This window comes from Mollisia scopiformis (assembly GCF_001500285.1).
Source record: "Mollisia scopiformis unplaced genomic scaffold LY89scaffold_29, whole genome shotgun sequence".
Classification (NCBI taxonomy): domain Eukaryota; kingdom Fungi; phylum Ascomycota; class Leotiomycetes; order Helotiales; family Mollisiaceae; genus Mollisia; species Mollisia scopiformis.
The window spans coordinates 565914-584254 of record NW_017263609.1 but is presented as its reverse complement, the minus strand read 5'-3'; the positions used below and the strand labels follow the sequence as shown (position 1 = coordinate 584254).

The window sequence follows — 18341 nt, the reverse complement described above, 5'->3', positions numbered from 1 at the left end:
CTAGGTGTAATTTTGAGGTTCTCGCTTAAGTGGGCCGTGTGTCGTGGCCTCAGCTCTTATTATTTCACTTGTTGTTAATAGCCTAGGTCGAGGCTGGCCGAAGGGCAGCCGAGAAGGAAGGGTTTCAGACAACAAATGAAGCTCTCTCCTAGCTAGAACATTTCGCTTCACCTTTCATCGTCATGACACTAAAGTAACGTGTAGAATTCTCTTTTATCTGGAGTTTGGTTTCTCGTGGGATTAATTTGCTTATCGGGGATCATCTCCAACTTCATCTCCTGTCAACTTTGCATTGTCGCAACCCTCAAGTTTGTTATCGACGAAGACCTCTCTGTTCTGGCACTGATCCAAAGACACTTGAGATTCTACTTTCGAACTGCAACATTCTGTTCTCAAATTTGACATGTGGAGTGAGTGATCTCCACCTCACCGAATTCCACTTCAGAACCTAACATTGTCGCACCCAACAAAGGTCTAAACTTGTCAAAATACTAGATGAATTGTTTTCCTTCATCTCACTAGAGCGACTTGAAGGAGTATGTATTCTCGCTCACGTCGTCGCCGGCGTCGTCAACATTAGAAAGCTTTTAGGAATATGTGAACTCAGACCATGATAAAGGAGCACACGACAATCAAGTTTTGCCCTAGAAACCATGTAGTCTCCCGAAGCAATGAGCAGGATTATTGTTTCTATGCTCGATATCTCTAGCGTCTCCCGTAACGAAGAGACGAGGACCTCACTCCACATCTTAAGAACTAAAGATATATTCAGCACCACCAAGTGCAACAACAAGAACAGTCAAATAATAGCAGCAAGGCAACGCAGCAAATGTGAAACAACACAAGCCATTCTAAAAGTCCAGCGCATCTGAAAATCTACATCTGTTCGCCAAGGGATGTCAACTCTTCTCCAACCTACTGAAAAGAAAGCAAAAAGGCATCACCGCGTTCACTTGAATCCACCAACATCACGAATTTCCGACGATGAAGACATACAATCAAGTATTGAACAATTGGGGAAAAAATTTCATCACGAGAGATATAAAACTTGAAGGGTGTGAGGCGCGGGAAAGAGATCAGGAGACGAGCGGGACGGGCCGTGATCCGAGTTTTTGAGTTTGAGGTAGGAATGTGTTCGAGGCATTCCTGACTGCATTCCTTGAGCACAGCAATTATAAGACTTTGCAATGGAAAGCACTTGCTCTTCCCACTCTGAAAACCCCAATAACACGATCTCGAAAACCATCATTTAGACCAAGAGAAAACATCACTGTCACAAAGGCACAGGACCAATAAAAGTTTTAATTCACACTCCATTGCATTCCATCTAATCCTATCTACAATACAGAAAGGAAAAAGAATAGTGTTCGGATCCCACACCTCCGCCTCAAACCCCAAAGTCCACCAACGAAACCATCCAATCTCCTCCTCAAAGTAAGGCATCAACCCTACCCATAACCCAGAAACCTGAGTGATGAGTATAGGACGCACCGACCAAGAAGTAGATCTTCAGACCTGGCCAACGAACTATGGAGTCTAGAGACAAAAGAGAGTGTGAGAAAGAGCAAGCATGAAGAACAACTATTCACGATCCGTCATTAGGCAACTCCATCCATCCGGCAATATCCATCCAATAAACAATTTGAGTTTCCCTGCACCTGCACTGGACGATGAGACCAATTCTTTCCATTCCATGTTTTGAGTTTCTGTCTGTATGTATTCGTATCTTTCCCCGTCATATCAAAGCACCGCTTGGCAAGAAAATGCGCTATGTAAGGACAATGAGTGAAGTGAGAGGAAAAAGATTACAGGCGGGAACCATGGATGGTCTTCATGTCGACGGCGAGCTCACGACCTTGATCTGAGATGACCAGGACGCGAACGGAACCACGGCCAGATTCGAAGGCCTCGGACAGACGTCCCCAAAGGTTGGATTGATCGATGACGGGAAGGTTTTGCTTGACATCACCAGTCTCGGTCATGGCAACGACTATGTTGTGTCAGTCGAGGGTCAATGGAGATTGGAATAGAAGAACTTACCAACACCATCTTGGAGATCAAGAACACGGTATTGCTTGAAGACAGGGCCGAGCATGGTTTGGACGACAACACTTGGGCTTGGGTTCGAGATGAAGGAAGACTCCTCATGCAATTGCTTGGTGAAGAGGTCGACACCCAAGTATCGGTGTTGGCCAGTGGCAGCTGAAGTGGTGATGCGGATGACTTGGCAGGGACGACCTTGAAGGATCAAGAGATCGCCGAGACGGATGTGGTGGCATGGGATCGTAACGGTGTTGGGAGTATAGGCTGGCTCGGCGGCGGCACGAGGACCCTCGGAGCGTGGGCCAGCTATGGTAATGTCAATCTCTTCCCGATCAACATGATGATGGTGATGACGTCCAAGGACACGATCAGCAGCACGGTGGAGACCGTGACGGAAGGAGTGATAGTGACCTGGAAAGGACATTTAGGCTTGGGGGTGGTGCATGAACTCAAGAGAATGACTTACCATCTTCATCGTAGTAACCCATCTTGGCTTTGGGGAAACGGGAGGGAGGATCTACGGTCTCTTGAGAGACGCGGACTTCTTGAAAGCGGGAAGACGGGTCGACGGTCTCTTCAGTGAAGCGGACCTTTTCTCTGATTGGCTTGCGGAGAGATGGCGGGTCAACAGTGGAACCGGTGACACGAACCTCTTCACGGTAGGTGGATTGAGGTCGAGGAGGGTCAACGGTAGTACCAGAGACACGAACTTCCTCACGGAAGGATGTTTGTTGGTGACGGGGAGGGTCGACGGTGGTACCGCTGACACGAACTTCTTCCTGGTAGCTGGGCTGGAAACGGGGCGGGTCTACAGTCGCACCGGTGACTCGGATATCCTCACGGTAGCTGGGCTGGACACGAGATCGGTACTCACGCTCGGCGATGTCGATATCAGTACCAGCGTATTGGCGGCGGTGTGGACGAGGGCCTTCGATGTCAACGTTGTATGTAGTCTTGTATTCTCGTCGACGATTGGGAACTTCGAAGTCGATGTGTGTAGATGATTGTTGTTGTTGAGGTTGGAATGTGGTGGTAGGTCTAAAGAGAAAGAAGATGTTAGTCGACCGGGAAGAAAATAAGTCGGTGTGCGGACCAGGTAGGGCAGGTTACTGTGTCAACAAAGCAAAAAAGAAAGGAGAGGGAAAAATCGAATGAAGCGCCCCTGTCTGATTCAGGCGCTTGGACGCGTAATTTGTCTGCTGGAGACAATTGGCCAGATGGCTGGGGGAGGGCAAAGCCACCCGAAAACATTGCCAATGCTGCAGATTTGTTGGGCGGGATTGGGGGATTAGGGAGAGGAGAGGGTGGCAGATCGACGCTGCCAGCGCTGCAGACACGCCGCAGATCTGCCAATGCCCTCAAAAACACAGGAAAGTATACCACGTACCTTCTCTCGTCGCGGATGTAGATATCTTCTCTGCGGCTCGGACGGTGGTGACGCTCCTCTTCCCGGGTGATGTGGACTACCTCCTCGGCTTGGTATCGGTCGTCCTGGGGCGGTGGAGGAAGGTTGGCGGAGAACGAAGAGTATTGACCGTCCCGTCCGACGCGCGATGAGGCCTGGGGGAGCTTGATTTCACCCTCGACGTGAGTCTGGGTGGTGGTTTGCTGCTCGTCGCTCCGGTACGACGATGGGAAAACGCTGAAGGGGATCGGTACTCGGGCGTCAAAGTCCAGATTGACGACCTTTCAGGGCGAGAACTCTTCTCGAATGCCTTTCGACGTGCCGAAAGGAAGACAAGAAGGGGTCTCTTGCTTCTATTGAAAGAAGGGGAGGGAAGAGAGCGATCTGGGACGAACGCTTCTTGACTCGATAATCTTTCAGGTTGAAGAGGGGGATCTGAAAGGATGAGGTTTTTTTTGGAGATGTTTGCACGAGGCTGAATGTGGTGTTTTGTTGTGATGATGTGAAGGAGAAAGGAAGAAGAATTGTGTGTGAGGGGTGGATGGAAGGAGAGAGGATTGGATTTCAGAAAACGGGGCAAGCGACAGCAAAGAAATAAGCGGTGGCTTGTTGACGCTGCTCACTTTCGTTTGCTGCTGCGCTGCCTTTCCCTGTCGTGTTTTTTGTTTACATGGGACGAGCCACTAAAACCGCTAAAATGGTCCGTGCTGAAGCTAGGGGGGCTGGGAAATAATACGCATTCTATTGGCTAGATGATGGAAAAGGTACCACATAAAAAAAGATTATTGGATGGAATAGCTAATATCGCTCATTTAGGTTACAATGTGTAAGTGGAGGTCAGACTATCAAATTTGGCCTCAGGTGTCTCAATTTGCGTTCAGCCCGTTGGGGTGGAGATGATGCACTTAGATGCAACCAAGAGGAAACTCAGGCTGGCGTGGAACTCGAAATGGTGCACCACAACGAGGTCAATCGCCTTGGGAAAACCCTCCCAACCACCGCAATGAAGCTTCATGAAGCTCCATCAAAGTGGGGTTCACAGACAGATGATGGGAAGCAAATTTCGAGTACTCAAACACACGTCCTCAATTGTTCGTCCGAGTATCCAGCCCAGCCAATTCGACACCAGACGAGCTTCACCAGCCTCAGATATTGCAGTACACCACCACCACCAAAACACGCCCAACCTCTTTATTTCTGACCACCATCACTCACCGGAGATACAACCCGCCCGACACCGATTCTCACCACTGGGCAATCGCCGTTTCGAATAATACGGCACGATTCGTGATGCTGCACATGAGAGCTGCACAACCCGCATACACTCTGCAGCATCCCTCCACCACCAGAAGCTTCCCACAGGCATAATGCATCATGCACGCAACAGCCTCACCAAGGGATCAGCACCCTCGTGTGGAGAAGACACCTCGAACTTTCAGCTCCGCCCAGGACTCTTCCCAGTCCTCGTGCAGATGTCCCTGTCGTGGAACGAGCGGATTGGACACCGTTTTCCCGCCCTGCCTTTTTTCCATGTGATACGAACGAAGTCTTTTTCTTCCAACCTCCTTCGATTTATAAGAAAATGAGGGGAAGGGGTTTCCATCTCGTTAGCAGTGGAAGAAGAAATCCCCACGCGCGAGCGAAGTTTGGTTTCACGCCGAGGTCCATCATCCAATATTCGGATAGGGGGTAGTGCGCCCGTTACCATGGAGACATCGGAGCTGTTTCATTGCGGATCAATGTCCGAGCCGTCGACCTAGCGCCCGGCTTTTCCCACGCTGTCACGAGGTTTCGTGTCAGCGTCAATAGAGGTGTCAATAATGATGCTCGGAAGATCGTTGCAACTCCAAGAGCGAGTGTTCTAAATGGATGATGAATGAGGCCAATGAGACCATTGAGCGGTATCTCAAGTCGGAATCCTCAATGAAGGCTCATGGTTGCTTTTTTCGAGGCCTGCAGGGGTTGAATCATGGGAGGTGAGTTTGGGATGCAAGCGCTTGTGCTCAAGTTGAAGCATCAGAAACCAAAGTGGCGTTGGATGCGAATATCTACTTGGCATTTCGAGCTCGTGATATTCAGCACCAAGGCCACTAAAGTTTCTCACTGCTCTGTTTTACGCTCTACGCTATAACCATGTGACTTTGGCTCCACGAACCTCGAATTGCTCATGTTTCGCTCTGCTTTCCGAGTCTATGGATTATGCCTCATTGTCTGTCCTTCGAGATTTGATGACACTGCTCCTAAGACTCAAGTTTGTTTTCGCTGGGAGACTTGGTGCTTGTAAACTTCTCTTCGTCACATTCAGTTCTGAGCGGTGGAATATTGAGACTATTACGCCGCTTCTGTATTTCTCTCAAGTCGGAGACTTTATGGGCGCCATCTCCATGTACAGTAATCTATCTATACTACAACTCAACTTTTTTCTCCCCCATGCTATGAGCACAAGTACCACTCCTAGCCATAAACATGCCTGCATACGATTTGTCCTTTTCTTGTCTTGGTAGAAGAACCCTTAACGCGTCTCAAGAAAATCTGTACAACAAGTCCCTCCACTGCAGTAGTGACCATGAAACCAGCGTCAGAGTTAATCGTCACAAAGATCAATTACCACCATCTTCTCCTTTCCTTTTCTCGCCCTCTTCTGCTTCTTCAGCGGGCCCTCCTCTTCCTCACTTTCCTCGACATGCTCTCTCTTAATCCCGGCTCCAATTCTAGAACTCTGAATCGATTAGCTTCGAACCCCAAAGCGACATCGCCAAACACATACCTTTAGCCCATCCACATAAGCCTTCGCCATGCTTCTCTGCTCTGGTGTCAACCCATCAAGATTCAAAGTGGAAACTCCAAGCTCAAGCTCAAGTTCCGGCTCAGGAGTCCTCTCAATAATCATCAACTCTTTCAATGCCTCTACTACACATTAGCACATCTCCCTTCTAGCCAATCCCGAGTACTCACGCTCAGACCTATACTTAAAAGTAAAGCACGCAATCGGAGCCTGATCCAACTTCCCCACCCGTCTCCTAACAACAGGTCTCTCAACCACCTTCTCCTCAACAAAGCTATGACACACTTGTCAGCACCACCCAATCCTCTCCATTCAACAAAAGAAACTCACTCAACACAATGATAAACCGGCTCCCCCTTCAGCGCCTTCTCATGCACCGCCCTCGCCCCCATCCCCACCTCCAAAACTTCACTTCGCGCATACCAATCCCGCACAACACCCTCGCCCAACCGCCAGAACTCGACATCGATTCTTCCCGCATTCGCTAAAAGCCGCTGATCCCCTTCAGCTGGCACATTCTCGTCCGCTATTAACTTCATATTGGCCTCTCTCTCCCTTCCTTTCCCCCTTCCCCCAAACAATAAAAGGAACAACTCACAAGTCCTCCTCCCAACAAACCTCAAACTCCTCAGCACCTGCTTCCCCCTCCCATCCACCCCCTTCACACCCCGAATCACAAACCTCCTCTCCCTGTCCCTCTCCCTCTCCCCGTCCGCCTTCCTAACCGTCTCCCGAACAACCAACGTCCCATCAACGAAAACATTTACTCCCAGCAAAGGCGCGGTGTTCGTCAGCGCGGAGAAGGGCGGAGCGAGGCTGTAGCGGATGGCGAAGGGCGTGTTGGGGGTGGAGGCGATGTAGGTTGTTGAGGTTGTTATGGGGTTTGTTGACTGCGAGGGGGATGAGGTTCGAGAGGAGGATGGGTCGGGTTCGGGGTATTCGGTTAGAGGGCGGTTGTTGATGAGGATTGAGACGGAGAGGCCGGGGTGGTGGAGATCGAATTGAAAGTTGTGTGGAAGAGGCGAGAGTCGGAGGAGGTGAGAACGATAGAGAACTTCTCGGTAGATGTTATTCCGGCCGAGTTTGATGAAGTTGAGCGGATGGAGAGTCAAGGGCAAATTTAAGAATGTCTTGTCGAGTTGGGTGTTGTGGGAATGTGGAAGGCTGGTACAAGATGCATCTTTAGCTTATTTCGATGGTGTAATACTGTTTTATTTTTTTCTCACTTTTATCTTCATTATGACTTTGTTCTGTAGATAACTTTTTTGGTAGCTCTTTACAGCGAGATGCTGATTATCTTGTCTCAGTCACGTAGTTGTCAAAGTCAAGATTGTGGGGCATCATGTACATTATTCTATACGATAGCAAGAAAGTTGCAGACCTCTGGCTCTACATGATGTAGCTATCCGACTCCCAGCTCTGCTTGTATGGATATCGTAGAGAATCCTTGATAAAAGAAAAGAAAATGTTGTGCCCGAGGATCAGAATCCAAGTCGATGTCAGTCCAAGCATCCTCCAACTCCCCGCTGAATCTTTCTCAGAGACATCAGTCATCGGTAAGATCAATCGTGACTTTCTCTCCCAATCTCCTGGGTCTCTTTGGTTGACTTGAAGGACCATCCTCAGTTTTGAACTCGCGCTTGATTCCAGGAGCTTGGCTCGAACCAGACTGTTATATCCACTTAGAAAGAGAGCTATCAATCAACAGGGTACGCACCTTCAAATTTCTCATGAACTCCTCTACCTTACGCTTCTGATCCGCGTCGAGATCCTCAAAGCTAACTGCCTCTGCTGGAGCTGGTGATGGCTCCTCTGGTTCTGGGGTACGCTCGATTACGAGAAGCTCTTTCAATGCCACTGGCAAATATGTTAGTGGAGATCAGTAAACAAGACCAATACCTCTAGACTTGCCCTCCGACCTGTACTTGAATGTGAAGCTTGCGAGAGGAGTCTCATCTAGCTTAGCCGTTCGCAATATGGTGTTCTTGAAAGCTACAGGCTTTGCATCACCAAGCCTTGTTTGGTCAGTAATTGTTGTAAGATTTCTAGATAAATGCCCACTCACGATACACCATGATACTTTGGCTCCCCTTTCAGAGCTTTCTCATGAACATCTGATGTCCGTAGCTTTGCACTCCAGTCCTTCTTCCGGCTAACTCTCACTGCATCGCCCCCACGCCACAAAGTGACAGCGATAGATCCAACTTTGGCCATGAGATTGATATCTTTATCAACTCTTTTATACGCGTCATCGTCAAGCGCTACAAGTATCAGTGGAAGTCTTCTAAAATTGATAACACTTACTAGTTTTGACGGCCGAAAAGCAAAACGTCTTGAACATCTTTTCACCGTTCTCCACATACTTCACTCCACTGATGATACCTTCCACAATTTTGCCACCAGGAAACCTATCTCTGTCGAAAGCCTTCCCAGGCACGCTCTTGCCATCTACGCAGACATGCACCTTGAGGTTTGGGCAATCAACGTCGAAGGGATGGCCCATGGTGTATTTGATGGTGAATTCTTGATCCGTCATCGACTTGACATATTTGGAGATCGATTTTGTGGTGTTAGGCTGAAAAGGTGTTCCTTCTTCAGGGGGGTCATCAAACTCCTCGAGTGGGATGCCGTTGACGCAAATCGTAACCTCGACACCAGGGAGATCTGGATGGATCGCCATTGCAGTGGGGTTGAGTTGTTGTTCTGGTGCGGGGTCGAGTGTTTGCGGAAGTTTTTGAGAGATATGAAAATCAAGTTGAAACCGAGTTAAGTTGTGATGCCGCCAGAAAACATTGAAGGTGAACTTCGAAGAAGCAAATGGGATCCTCGACCTCCAGTGGCGGAATCCTTGTGGCTGAAGCAATTGTTTCTGTTAGATTAGGATGCGGAAATCTCAGAGCATTTTCATACGCGGTTGGATAAAGGAAGGAGTAAATCATGCGGAAGGTTACCTAGGTATGAGCACCATTGTTGGAAGTCACGATGTTGAACGCGTCGCTTAATTCGGCATGGCTTGACTACATGGAGCATGGGTCATGACTTATTGACGAAGCATCAGGTAACATCTGAAGCAATACAGAGCGACATTGGGTTAGCGAATGCCTTTCTAAATTTAAACTGTAGAGTGCATGGTGACGTTCTCAGAAAAAGCTAGATAGCGCATGCCTCTCCTTGCAATGTACACGCAACCCTCCTTCATCAATGCAGACCTGGGTATAATAATAAGCAGGGCCAAACTCCAAAACTCCTTAGCAGACGAAAGAAAGATGCATATCGTGAGTCTTGTTCTCCGTTCCATAGGCAGTAGTCTGACTTGGTGTGACCATGCTCCAAATTAAGTCGGTGCTAGTCTCCAGTAAGGTCGACTATCTCAACCTCTTCGGCCGTCTTGAGCTTCTTCTTCAGTTGAAGGGGTGACTTTTCGCCGTCACGTTCTCGCTTCACCTTCTTAGGTTGAGTACTTGGCCCGCCCTCCTTTATACTGTCAGATGAAGTACCTCGAAGAGAAAAATTACGTACTGTAAGGTTCCGGACGAAGTCTTCTACTTTTCGTCGTTGGTTGTCGTTAAGATGTTCGAGGTCGACAGCAGGCGGCACCTCAGGCGGAGCCTCAGCTGGCGCTGCTGCTTCTTCTGGCTCTGGCAAACGTTCAATGATGAGAAGCTCTTTCAGCGCTTCTGCCACAGTATCTTAGTATAAACGCGGTGGCATGGAAAGAGTTCTTACTGTTCGACCTGTACTTGAATACGAATCTTAAAATAGGGGAGTCCGAACCGTCCAATTCCGTATATGTCCTGGCTTTGTTCTCAGATGATACTACACGCGCGTCCCCGAACCTAGACGGTCAGTGGCTTCCTACCACGCCGCGGAAATACTTACGATGCACCATGGTACTTTGGTTCGCCTTTGAGTGATTTCTCGTGGAGTTTCGAGTCGGGATCAAGGCCGAGTTTGGGCACGTTGGAATCGCGATCAAAACTAGCACCCCCCGAGCATCGGAAGACCTCGATACTTATTTTCCCCGTTTTGCTCATTGTCTTCTTGTCATCCTCGAGAGTGCGCATAGCGTTCTGATTAAGAGCTGCCCTCGATTAGCTATGGTTGAATGCGGTAGTCAATGATGCAGCATACTTGTTTCAATTTTCGTAAACTTAAAAGGCAGTAGATACACAGGGGTCTTTCCTTTCCCTCCCTTCTTCACTCCTTCTTGGTGGATTACCCATGGAGTATGTGTCTTGCGATCATCAAAGGCAGCACCACCGAAATTCTCACCATCTATGTTGGTGTAGAAGACAAGGAATGGAGAAGTGAGCTGATAATGGTTATCAAGCACAAACTTGATTCCGAACTCCTGATCTGCGACAGACTCGATGTATTTCGTGATCGTCTTGGTCTCAAAGCCCACGGCATTTCGTGTCGTGCCAGTCCAAGAGTCTTCATCGTCGTACTCACGAAGGGGTTCGTTGTTGACGCAGATGGCGACTTCGATGCCCGGCAGCAGTGGATGGATCGCCATTATGACAGGTAATTCGGCGGGGGCAGTATGGTAGACTACGACAGGGTGTTAGCTCTGTGTGAGAAATGTTGTCTTTCACAGCCTCATTCGCATTTGGACTGCGAGGTTGAGTAAAACATCTTTGGATCGCTAGTAATAAGACAATAGGAAAGTAGGCAGACTCACTGATCGAAGAAACCGAGCTCCTTGGTAGTTGCAGAATACCAAGGACTTGGATTTATATAGGTTGTACAGAAATTCTGCGAGGCTGTGATAGGAGCGCGGTTCTGGAAAACACGCGGGGCTCGCGATTGAGACTTCTAGCTGGATCTGGACTAGCCCGGATACTTCCTTCCAACATCCACCGCCTTAATTGGCATCCAATCTGTTGCACCGTGGATTGCGAACGATTCTTAAGTTGCGGCACCTATTTTCAAATCATCAACGATCCCTGAGAGACCAGCGAGTTTTAATTTTTGCGCTTTTCTACCTATTTCAGATTCGGAGCTGAATCTTTCTTCAATGACCTTCTCGGCAGACTTCGAGCTGTTCATTAGCCCCCCAGTTTCTGTTCTCCCCAGATCTACAAAGCACAGTCGCTTCTCGAATTGCTATTGTTGGAAAGCATTCCATGCGTGAATTCAGACTCCAGCAGAATTAAACGACAGATCATATTACATCTCAACATCCTGCTCTTGGTCACTTCTCTCAACACGTAAATCAGCGTCCTAGTTTGATTATCTTCAACATCATGTTGCCTCCGTCTTGAGTTCAGCTCCGCCAGAATATTGTCATGAGATTACTTCGTTACTACACCACTAGAACATGCAACCTCTCAGAACTCAAAGTTAGAGATCAAGAAGTTGCGGGCCATACATGGCTGCGCTCCGAGAGAGTCGACCTTGATTCTGACGGATCCATTCGTATCAATTGGAGTTAGACATACAATCCCATCTGCATTTCCAATCTCCGAAGTCATAGTTCGCACGGGATGGGAATTCTTGGAGATTACTCGGACAGAAATCCCTTTTCTGTCAAGCTTGCCTGGTAAATAACGGGATAAGATCGCAGATATTGTCCTCCAAACATCTCGATGTTTCGGTGCTTTTCGGCTGTGCCACGCGGAACCTTTTTTTAATCAAGCGATGAGGTTTCAATAGGGCCTTTCTACAAATCATGCTATCGGTGGCAATGGCCTCCACTAAAAATATGAGCTTCTAGGCATACGCGACGACGCTGCTGGAGTGGATAAATTGTAGGTAGAAGGTCGTTCTTCGATATCTAGATTTTCTAGAGGCAAGCTCTTCAACAGATCAAATCGATGAAGGCCATGACTATATCAATCCGTCTCATCCACTTCCTCCTCTGGACCAATCGAATACTTCCTCTTAAGAACCATAGACATCTTAGTCAAATCGTACTTATTCCCTCCCCGATGATTCGGTCGGAATGTCTCATACTACATTTATCGTCAGCAAAACCTCTTTCGGAATTCACAGAAACCTACCTCATCATCCCAATCCTTGTCCAATCTCTCTTTCATCTTATACTCATCTCTCAACTTCTGCAAGTCCTCCACACCGATGTTGACCTGTTTCCTCACATGCTTCTCAAGTTCAATACCCGCCTCATCACACCGCCTCATAACCTCACACCCCCACTCAATTTCAAAATCTCCGCAATCCTTCACTATGAAATCGAGAATGATCAAGCAGATAATCTCAAGATTCTTGATTTCTGAGCCTGGTTTAAGTAGATCGTGTTCAGACAGGACATCGAAGACTGTCAAAGTCATGAGACCCAGCATATCGATGATCTCCTTCACGCTTGGACTGTTCTCGTTGTCTATACCAGCATTAGTCGTGTCAAGAGGTGGCAGAAGAGTAACGAACCTAAGAAGTCAAACCCATCCTCCATAACATACCCCGCAAACGTCTCCACAAACCCCCACTTCGCATACGGACTAACATCCTTCTTCTTCACCTCCGCATCGAACTCCTTCAGCATGTTCTCCATCACCTACAAATTATTAGCCCATCCCCCTCAATCAAGAACCCTACTCACCTCACTAACACCCCACCCACTCCAATCGTTATAGATATACAACCCCTCAATATCCTGATTTCGATTCTCGCATTCGTCGACAAACTTATCGAGTTTATCGCCACCGAGTTCCGTGACGGGAATTCCAAGGTCGGAAACCCGGTCGTAGTACGGCTCCATGAGCTCACCATCGGCTGGCATGTCTTGACAGTCCGGGTCATCGATAAACTTGTGGAGGTTGTACCATTCCAGGTTTTGGAAGGTAGGTTTGTTCTCCAGCTGTGAGCTGTCAGAATGGATTTTGCTGGAGGCCGACATTGTGACAAGGAGGATGTCTGCAACGAGAACAGACATTGACCTTCAATTGGGATACCATCCTTCGGACAGACATTCATATATTAGAGAATATTGAGCGAGGACTCACACTCTTTGGATCTGAATACTTAAACTCCCTCTTCCCATCATCCTGCCCAAATCTCGCTGGGGCAGTCTTGGTTCTAGGAGATTTTCGGGCGTTCCCGCTCGCGGAGGCAAGTGCTTTACGTTTCGGTGGCATCTTTAAGATCTCCAGAATAAATTATGAAATCAGATGTATGGAATGTAAGTGAGAAGGAAAATGTGAGACGGGATTCTGGATGTTATGACGTTTGTTTACATAGTACGTCACTGCGACGATCGTTCGCGGTGGACGCGCGCTGACACGTGAGAGTTCGAACTCAGAATGCAGGGCATTGTTGAGATTCGACAACGAAGAAAACAGAGACAAGAGCAGCAGATTTAGGAGAGAAAGAATTTGAGAGTATTTGTCCGAAACGATTGAGGGAGTTGTTAATGAGGTGTATGACTTTAGAACCTCTTCAGAGGGCCGGCGCTTTGGAGTTACCGAAAGAAGTGAGGATAGAATTGGAGGTGGTGATTGCTGCTGCGATACCAAAAGACCTATGCAAGGACGAAGAGATGACGATACACCTATACGAGGAGTAGGAAGCACTTGGCCTGAGACGATGACAAGTATTCCTATGCTTTCAACAGCTTTGCCTGAGCCTCCAGTACTGATGAAGAAGTCATCTGATAACACATATAGACTATCTTGAAGAGCGGATAAACATATTATTCTGTTGTCAAAGACTATTTGCAATTGCACACAACAACAACAAGAAAATTGTTAACAATTACAGTTTCGATCTTGGGCGCGGAGTTTGTTGAATGCTCTTTGAACTTCCGACTCTCAAAATTCTCTTACTGTAACCGAAGCCGAAGAGCACCCGTACTGGGCCTCATGTGCCACACCCCTTCTTGATCCCGCCTTCATTCCAAAAGACCATTCTGTGAACACAGCGTATCAGTTGTGGAGTGCGAGAGAGCATCGATTGCGATACCGGTATTTCATCTACTGTCCTGACATGTAACTAATGGCGCAAACTTTAAATCCTAAATTTTTGACGTATTTTCAAGTACTCACCTGAGTCACCTTCTGGATCGGACATCCTGAGGATAATCCTGGCCAAGGCTCCATCAAGGAACGATTTGCGAAATTAGAAGCGGACGATCTCCGATCTTTAAATCGCTCATTCCTGTGCCACAAGATGTTTCTTTTTCTTCATGCCGTTCCTCGACATTGTGTGGTAGTTCACCATGCCACTTTCGTTCAATCGTGCCGCTGAAGTTCTGGCCACAGCCAGCTTCATTGTTGGTGCAATCGCGAGTCCATTCGTTACAGACTCACGACGAAATGTTTCGTACCAAGGGATTACTACAAGTCCGGGGATCGAAACTTTTCTCGGTCTCCCATATGGCAAAGATACGAGTGGTGACAGGAGATTTGCACCTCCAGAGCCTTTCGCACCACCATCAGGATATGTTTTCAATGCCACTGCTGCGGGACCATCTTGCCCACAAGCATCAGGTGGAGGGTTTCTGTTCGAAACAAATGTTACTTATATATCAGAAAACTGCTTAAATCTCCTTCTTTCAAGACCATCCAATATCAGTCATGGTACAAAGCTTCCCGTTATGGCGTATATTTATGGAGGTGGGTAATACGGATCACCAGGGCTCGGTATATTCTCATCGCTTTTAGGTGGACTCAACAGCGGAACAGCATATGCCAGAACTAATCAGCCAGACGGGCTCATTCAACAATCGATTGAGAACGGATATCCAGTGATTTATGTTGCCATGAACTATCGTCTGAATAGTAAGTCTTCTACAAAAGTGGGGTTGAGCGCCGTCTCTAATTACCGCGCTACAGTTTTCGGCTTTGCGACCTCTGATGCACTCAGAGGCAACAAGTCTTTGAATGTCGGTCTTCGTGATCAAAGGCTAGCTCTCGAGTGGGTCAAGGACAATGTCCACCTATTTGGAGGCGACCCAAATAATGTCACAATATTTGGACAGTCTTCTGGGGGTAAATTATGAAATCACTGATCAAGATCTAAGTTGCTGAGTCCTTCTAGGTCTGAGTGTAGAGATGCAAGTTCTTGCTTACGGCAGTGAAAAGCCTGTTCCTTTCCAAGGCGCAATCATGCAGAGTACTGCACTTGAGCCGACAATGGCCAGCAACATCAGCTTCAATGCAACATCTGCAATTGCCGTGGCTGCTGGCTGTAATGCTACCGATGCTTTTTCCACTTCGCCATCCATGATCGACTGCCTGCGCTCACTTCCAATGGAAAAGCTCTTGAACCTAACTCTCGACTTTATCGATGAAACATCAGCCAACAACGACGGAGACATTTTCTTGCCAACCGTTGACCAGGACTTCCTCCCAGACCTCTCAAGCAAGCTAGTGGCGGAAGGCAAATTCCCCAAAATCAAAATAATGACAGGCTGGATGGAGAATGACGCTACTCTCTTCACTAACTCCGCCATCAAAACACCCAACGACACCCGATCCTTCTTCGAGCTCTACTATCCAGGCTTAAACTCCACAACCCTAACCAACCTCCTATCTCTCTATCCCGTATCCGATTTCAGCCCCAACACAACCGCCAACCTCTCCGCTGAATTCTACCGCAGCGCTGAAATATTCCGTGACATTCTCCTCACGTGTCCCTCATTCTACTTCGCATCCGCTATGGCGAAGAAATACCCCAACAGCACGGAACCGCCCGTCTATCTATACTCCGGAAACCAAACAATTCTAGGGAACTACCTCAATTCAACAGGTCTCCCGGGTTTAGGCGTAATTCACACATCTGAACTCTCTTATCTGTACGGCAATCTGTCTATCTTCAATGTCACGGATGCTGGGTTGCCGGGATACCATTTTGATCCTTCGGCGTCGGATTATGAGCTTGCGAGGCAGCTGCCTAGGTCATGGAGCTCGTTTGCTGCGACGGGGAAACCGAGTCTGGTGGGGAAGGATACGTTGCCTGGTTGGACGAGTGCATATCCGGATGGGAAGGGTGAGGGGATTGTGTATGTTATTGGAGGTGCGGAGGAGGGGATGGCAGCGGCTAATCAAGGGATTATGAAGGAGAGGTTGCGTGAAAGGTGTGGGTTCTTGAATAGTGCTGAGGTTATTGAGCAGTTGCAGTATTAGTCTGGGCGGTAGTAATGTCTCGATGGAGATGAAAAGAAGTGGTTTGAATGGTCATCTCAATCTGTTCTATACCAATTTTTAACCTCATTCTAATCCCAATGTCTCACGTTATTTGTGACTTTGGTATCTCTTGTCTGTATCTCTTGCTGTTGTGTTTCGAGCATCGACTTTGGAGTTTGCGTTGATAGCGAGGTAATTTCATAGCGGGGTTGCGACTTGAAAGCCAATAAATCTGCGGCGATGTATATCTATCCACTAGAATCGCGCCTCTTTGAGGTTTGACGAGCTGGATTTTCCCTCGAGTCTGGGAAATAGCTTCCACACTTACTTTATCAACACCAGGATGATTTCTCCTCAGACTCTTACTGGCGACCATGGCTATGTCTGATACTGAATTTTGTTTCAATTCGATCTAAACCTCCGTCTTGTCACACTCTCTCGCAGCCTCGACTTCTTCCCACGTTCCATAATCTGTATACCCCACTTCTCTCTTACTCGTCGGACCATAAAACTTCCCCCTGTTATACATACTCAACTCCTTCCCTCCTCTCAACCTCTCCACCAAATCCGGATTGCTAACAAACCACCTCGCAAAAACAATCCCATCCACATCTCCCCTCTCAATCCCCTCCCAACACGTCTCACCATCCCACCCACCCGCACTGATAACTTTGATGTTCCCCAAAATCTCCTTCGCCCACTTCAAATCAATCGGTCTATCCACACCCCAAGAATTCTTAACATCAGGATTCGCATCCAACTCATCCTGCCTCGCCTCCACAAAACTCACATACCCAAAACCAGGCCACCTCCTCGCAATCTCCCTGCAAAGAAAACTCCAGGTCTCAAACCTCGCCTCATCATGCACATCCCCATACACGCCCCACGGACTAAACCTCACCGCCACCCTCTCCATCCCGACCTCCTTCACTAACCCCTCCAGCACCTCCAACGCAAATCTACACCTCTTCTCGGGACTGCCTCCATACTCATCCGTCCTTATATTAACATTCGAGCTCAAGAACTGCTCAACGAGATATCCGTTCCCGGCATGTAACTCCACGCCATCGAAACCACTTTCCTTGACCGCCATCCTAGCTGCGGAGACGTAGTCCTTGATAGTGCGCTCGATGTCTGTTTTCGTCATTGCGGTTGGGGGATGGTCTTTCATGAATACGCGATCGGAATACGGTTTGCCGTGCGCGGGATAGGCGTATTTCTCGTCGGTGGAGTAGGGGGTTGCGGAGGCGGAGTGGATGGGTGTCGAAGTGAAGATTGAGAGTGCGCAGCGGCCGTGGTGGGTTAGCTGGGCGAAAATTATGCCGCCGGCGGAGTGGACTGCTTTTGTCGTCTTTCGCCTGTTAGTTGCTTGTGTGCTCTAGATTTGAAGACTAGGAGTGAAGGAGAAATACCAATTTCCATCCTTCGCCGTGTTCTTTCAGCCATAATCCAGGTACACCAGGCATCCCTCCTGCCTCGGGAGATGGCATGATACTTTCTGTCACGAGTAACCCGCCGGGTGTAGCGCGTTGGCCGTAATATTTGGCTATCAACTCATCTGCCACCCAAATTCGGTTAGGGTTCTCGGTTGTGCTTTCGTTCAGGGGAATGCCTCGATTTCGGGTCATTGGAGCCATGATTACGCGGTGTGAAAGATTGATTTTTCCATTGCAGATGGCGAGTGGAGTGAACAGCTTAGAGGCTGAGCCTCGAGGTGGTGATGATCCCATTTTCCTTTAGAAATGAATAGAACAGCACACAATGGGAATGACAAAAATAAAAGATTTGAGAACCAGACAACTAATTTCCATGTTAGAATTCATAGGTGCGACGCGGCGAGAAGACGCGCAAAAGCACGCAATGCACATCATGCCAAAGGTGGGATACCGCCCAGCCCGACGGATCTCCTAGCCTTTAGTTGCAGCGATCCGCAAGATCTATCGGAAATAATTGCGAAGTCCCGAAAGATCGCATATTGCTGCCGATGTGGATTGTGAGATAGAGGTTGTCGATTGTATGAAGACAA

At 48.1% G+C, this 18341-nt stretch overlaps 7 protein-coding genes across 7 annotated transcripts; 1 reads left to right on the top strand and 6 right to left on the bottom strand.

The window, feature by feature from the left end:
• Positions 1–1805: 1805 nt before the first annotated feature.
• Positions 1806–4783, bottom strand: LY89DRAFT_701421 (uncharacterized protein; the record flags this gene model as incomplete). The annotated part of the gene is made up of 6 exons (XM_018217194.1): positions 1806–1990; positions 2041–2349; positions 2398–2454; positions 2510–3081; positions 3431–3729; positions 4664–4783. 6 exons carry the CDS (start codon positions 4781–4783, stop codon positions 1806–1808), a joined length of 1542 nt encoding a protein of 513 aa, XP_018063766.1.
• A 1249-nt stretch (positions 4784–6032) lies between these two features.
• LY89DRAFT_724406 (uncharacterized protein) lies at positions 6033–7571 on the bottom strand (the record flags this gene model as incomplete). The annotated part of the gene is made up of 5 exons (XM_018218894.1): positions 7460–7571; positions 6564–7363; positions 6404–6507; positions 6216–6355; positions 6033–6167 (listed from the first exon to the last, which is right to left on the bottom strand). The coding sequence occupies exons 1-5, from the start codon at positions 7469–7471 to the stop codon at positions 6033–6035; spliced, it is 1191 nt and encodes a 396-aa protein (XP_018063765.1). The 5' UTR covers positions 7472–7571.
• Positions 7572–7645: 74 nt separating this feature from the next.
• On the bottom strand, positions 7646–8913 carry LY89DRAFT_724405 (uncharacterized protein; the record flags this gene model as incomplete). Its single annotated transcript, XM_018218893.1, has 5 exons — positions 7646–7902; positions 7951–8090; positions 8133–8248; positions 8299–8494; positions 8538–8913. 5 exons carry the CDS (start codon positions 8911–8913, stop codon positions 7780–7782), a joined length of 951 nt encoding a protein of 316 aa, XP_018063764.1. The 3' UTR covers positions 7646–7779.
• A 420-nt stretch (positions 8914–9333) lies between these two features.
• On the bottom strand, positions 9334–10988 carry LY89DRAFT_690423 (uncharacterized protein). The gene is made up of 6 exons (XM_018216097.1): positions 10915–10988; positions 10365–10784; positions 10113–10314; positions 9960–10069; positions 9753–9910; positions 9334–9707 (listed from the first exon to the last, which is right to left on the bottom strand). The coding sequence occupies exons 2-6, from the start codon at positions 10747–10749 to the stop codon at positions 9579–9581; spliced, it is 984 nt and encodes a 327-aa protein (XP_018063763.1). The 5' UTR covers positions 10750–10784; positions 10915–10988; the 3' UTR covers positions 9334–9578.
• A 970-nt stretch (positions 10989–11958) lies between these two features.
• On the bottom strand, positions 11959–13366 carry LY89DRAFT_657758 (uncharacterized protein). Its single transcript, XM_018212443.1, has 5 exons — positions 13196–13366; positions 12793–13050; positions 12621–12747; positions 12236–12573; positions 11959–12187 (listed from the first exon to the last, which is right to left on the bottom strand). The coding sequence occupies exons 1-5, from the start codon at positions 13325–13327 to the stop codon at positions 12068–12070; spliced, it is 975 nt and encodes a 324-aa protein (XP_018063762.1). The 5' UTR covers positions 13328–13366; the 3' UTR covers positions 11959–12067.
• A 750-nt stretch (positions 13367–14116) lies between these two features.
• On the top strand, positions 14117–16783 carry LY89DRAFT_628528 (alpha/beta-hydrolase). Its single transcript, XM_018211184.1, has 4 exons — positions 14117–14803; positions 14852–14968; positions 15023–15178; positions 15228–16783. The coding sequence occupies exons 1-4, from the start codon at positions 14407–14409 to the stop codon at positions 16313–16315; spliced, it is 1758 nt and encodes a 585-aa protein (XP_018063761.1). The 5' UTR covers positions 14117–14406; the 3' UTR covers positions 16316–16783.
• LY89DRAFT_711204 (12-oxophytodienoate reductase) lies at positions 16405–18124 on the bottom strand. Its single transcript, XM_018217886.1, has 2 exons — positions 17728–18124; positions 16405–17666 (listed from the first exon to the last, which is right to left on the bottom strand). The coding sequence occupies exons 1-2, from the start codon at positions 18043–18045 to the stop codon at positions 16728–16730; spliced, it is 1257 nt and encodes a 418-aa protein (XP_018063760.1). The 5' UTR covers positions 18046–18124; the 3' UTR covers positions 16405–16727.
• Between the last annotated feature and the right edge of the window lie 217 nt (positions 18125–18341).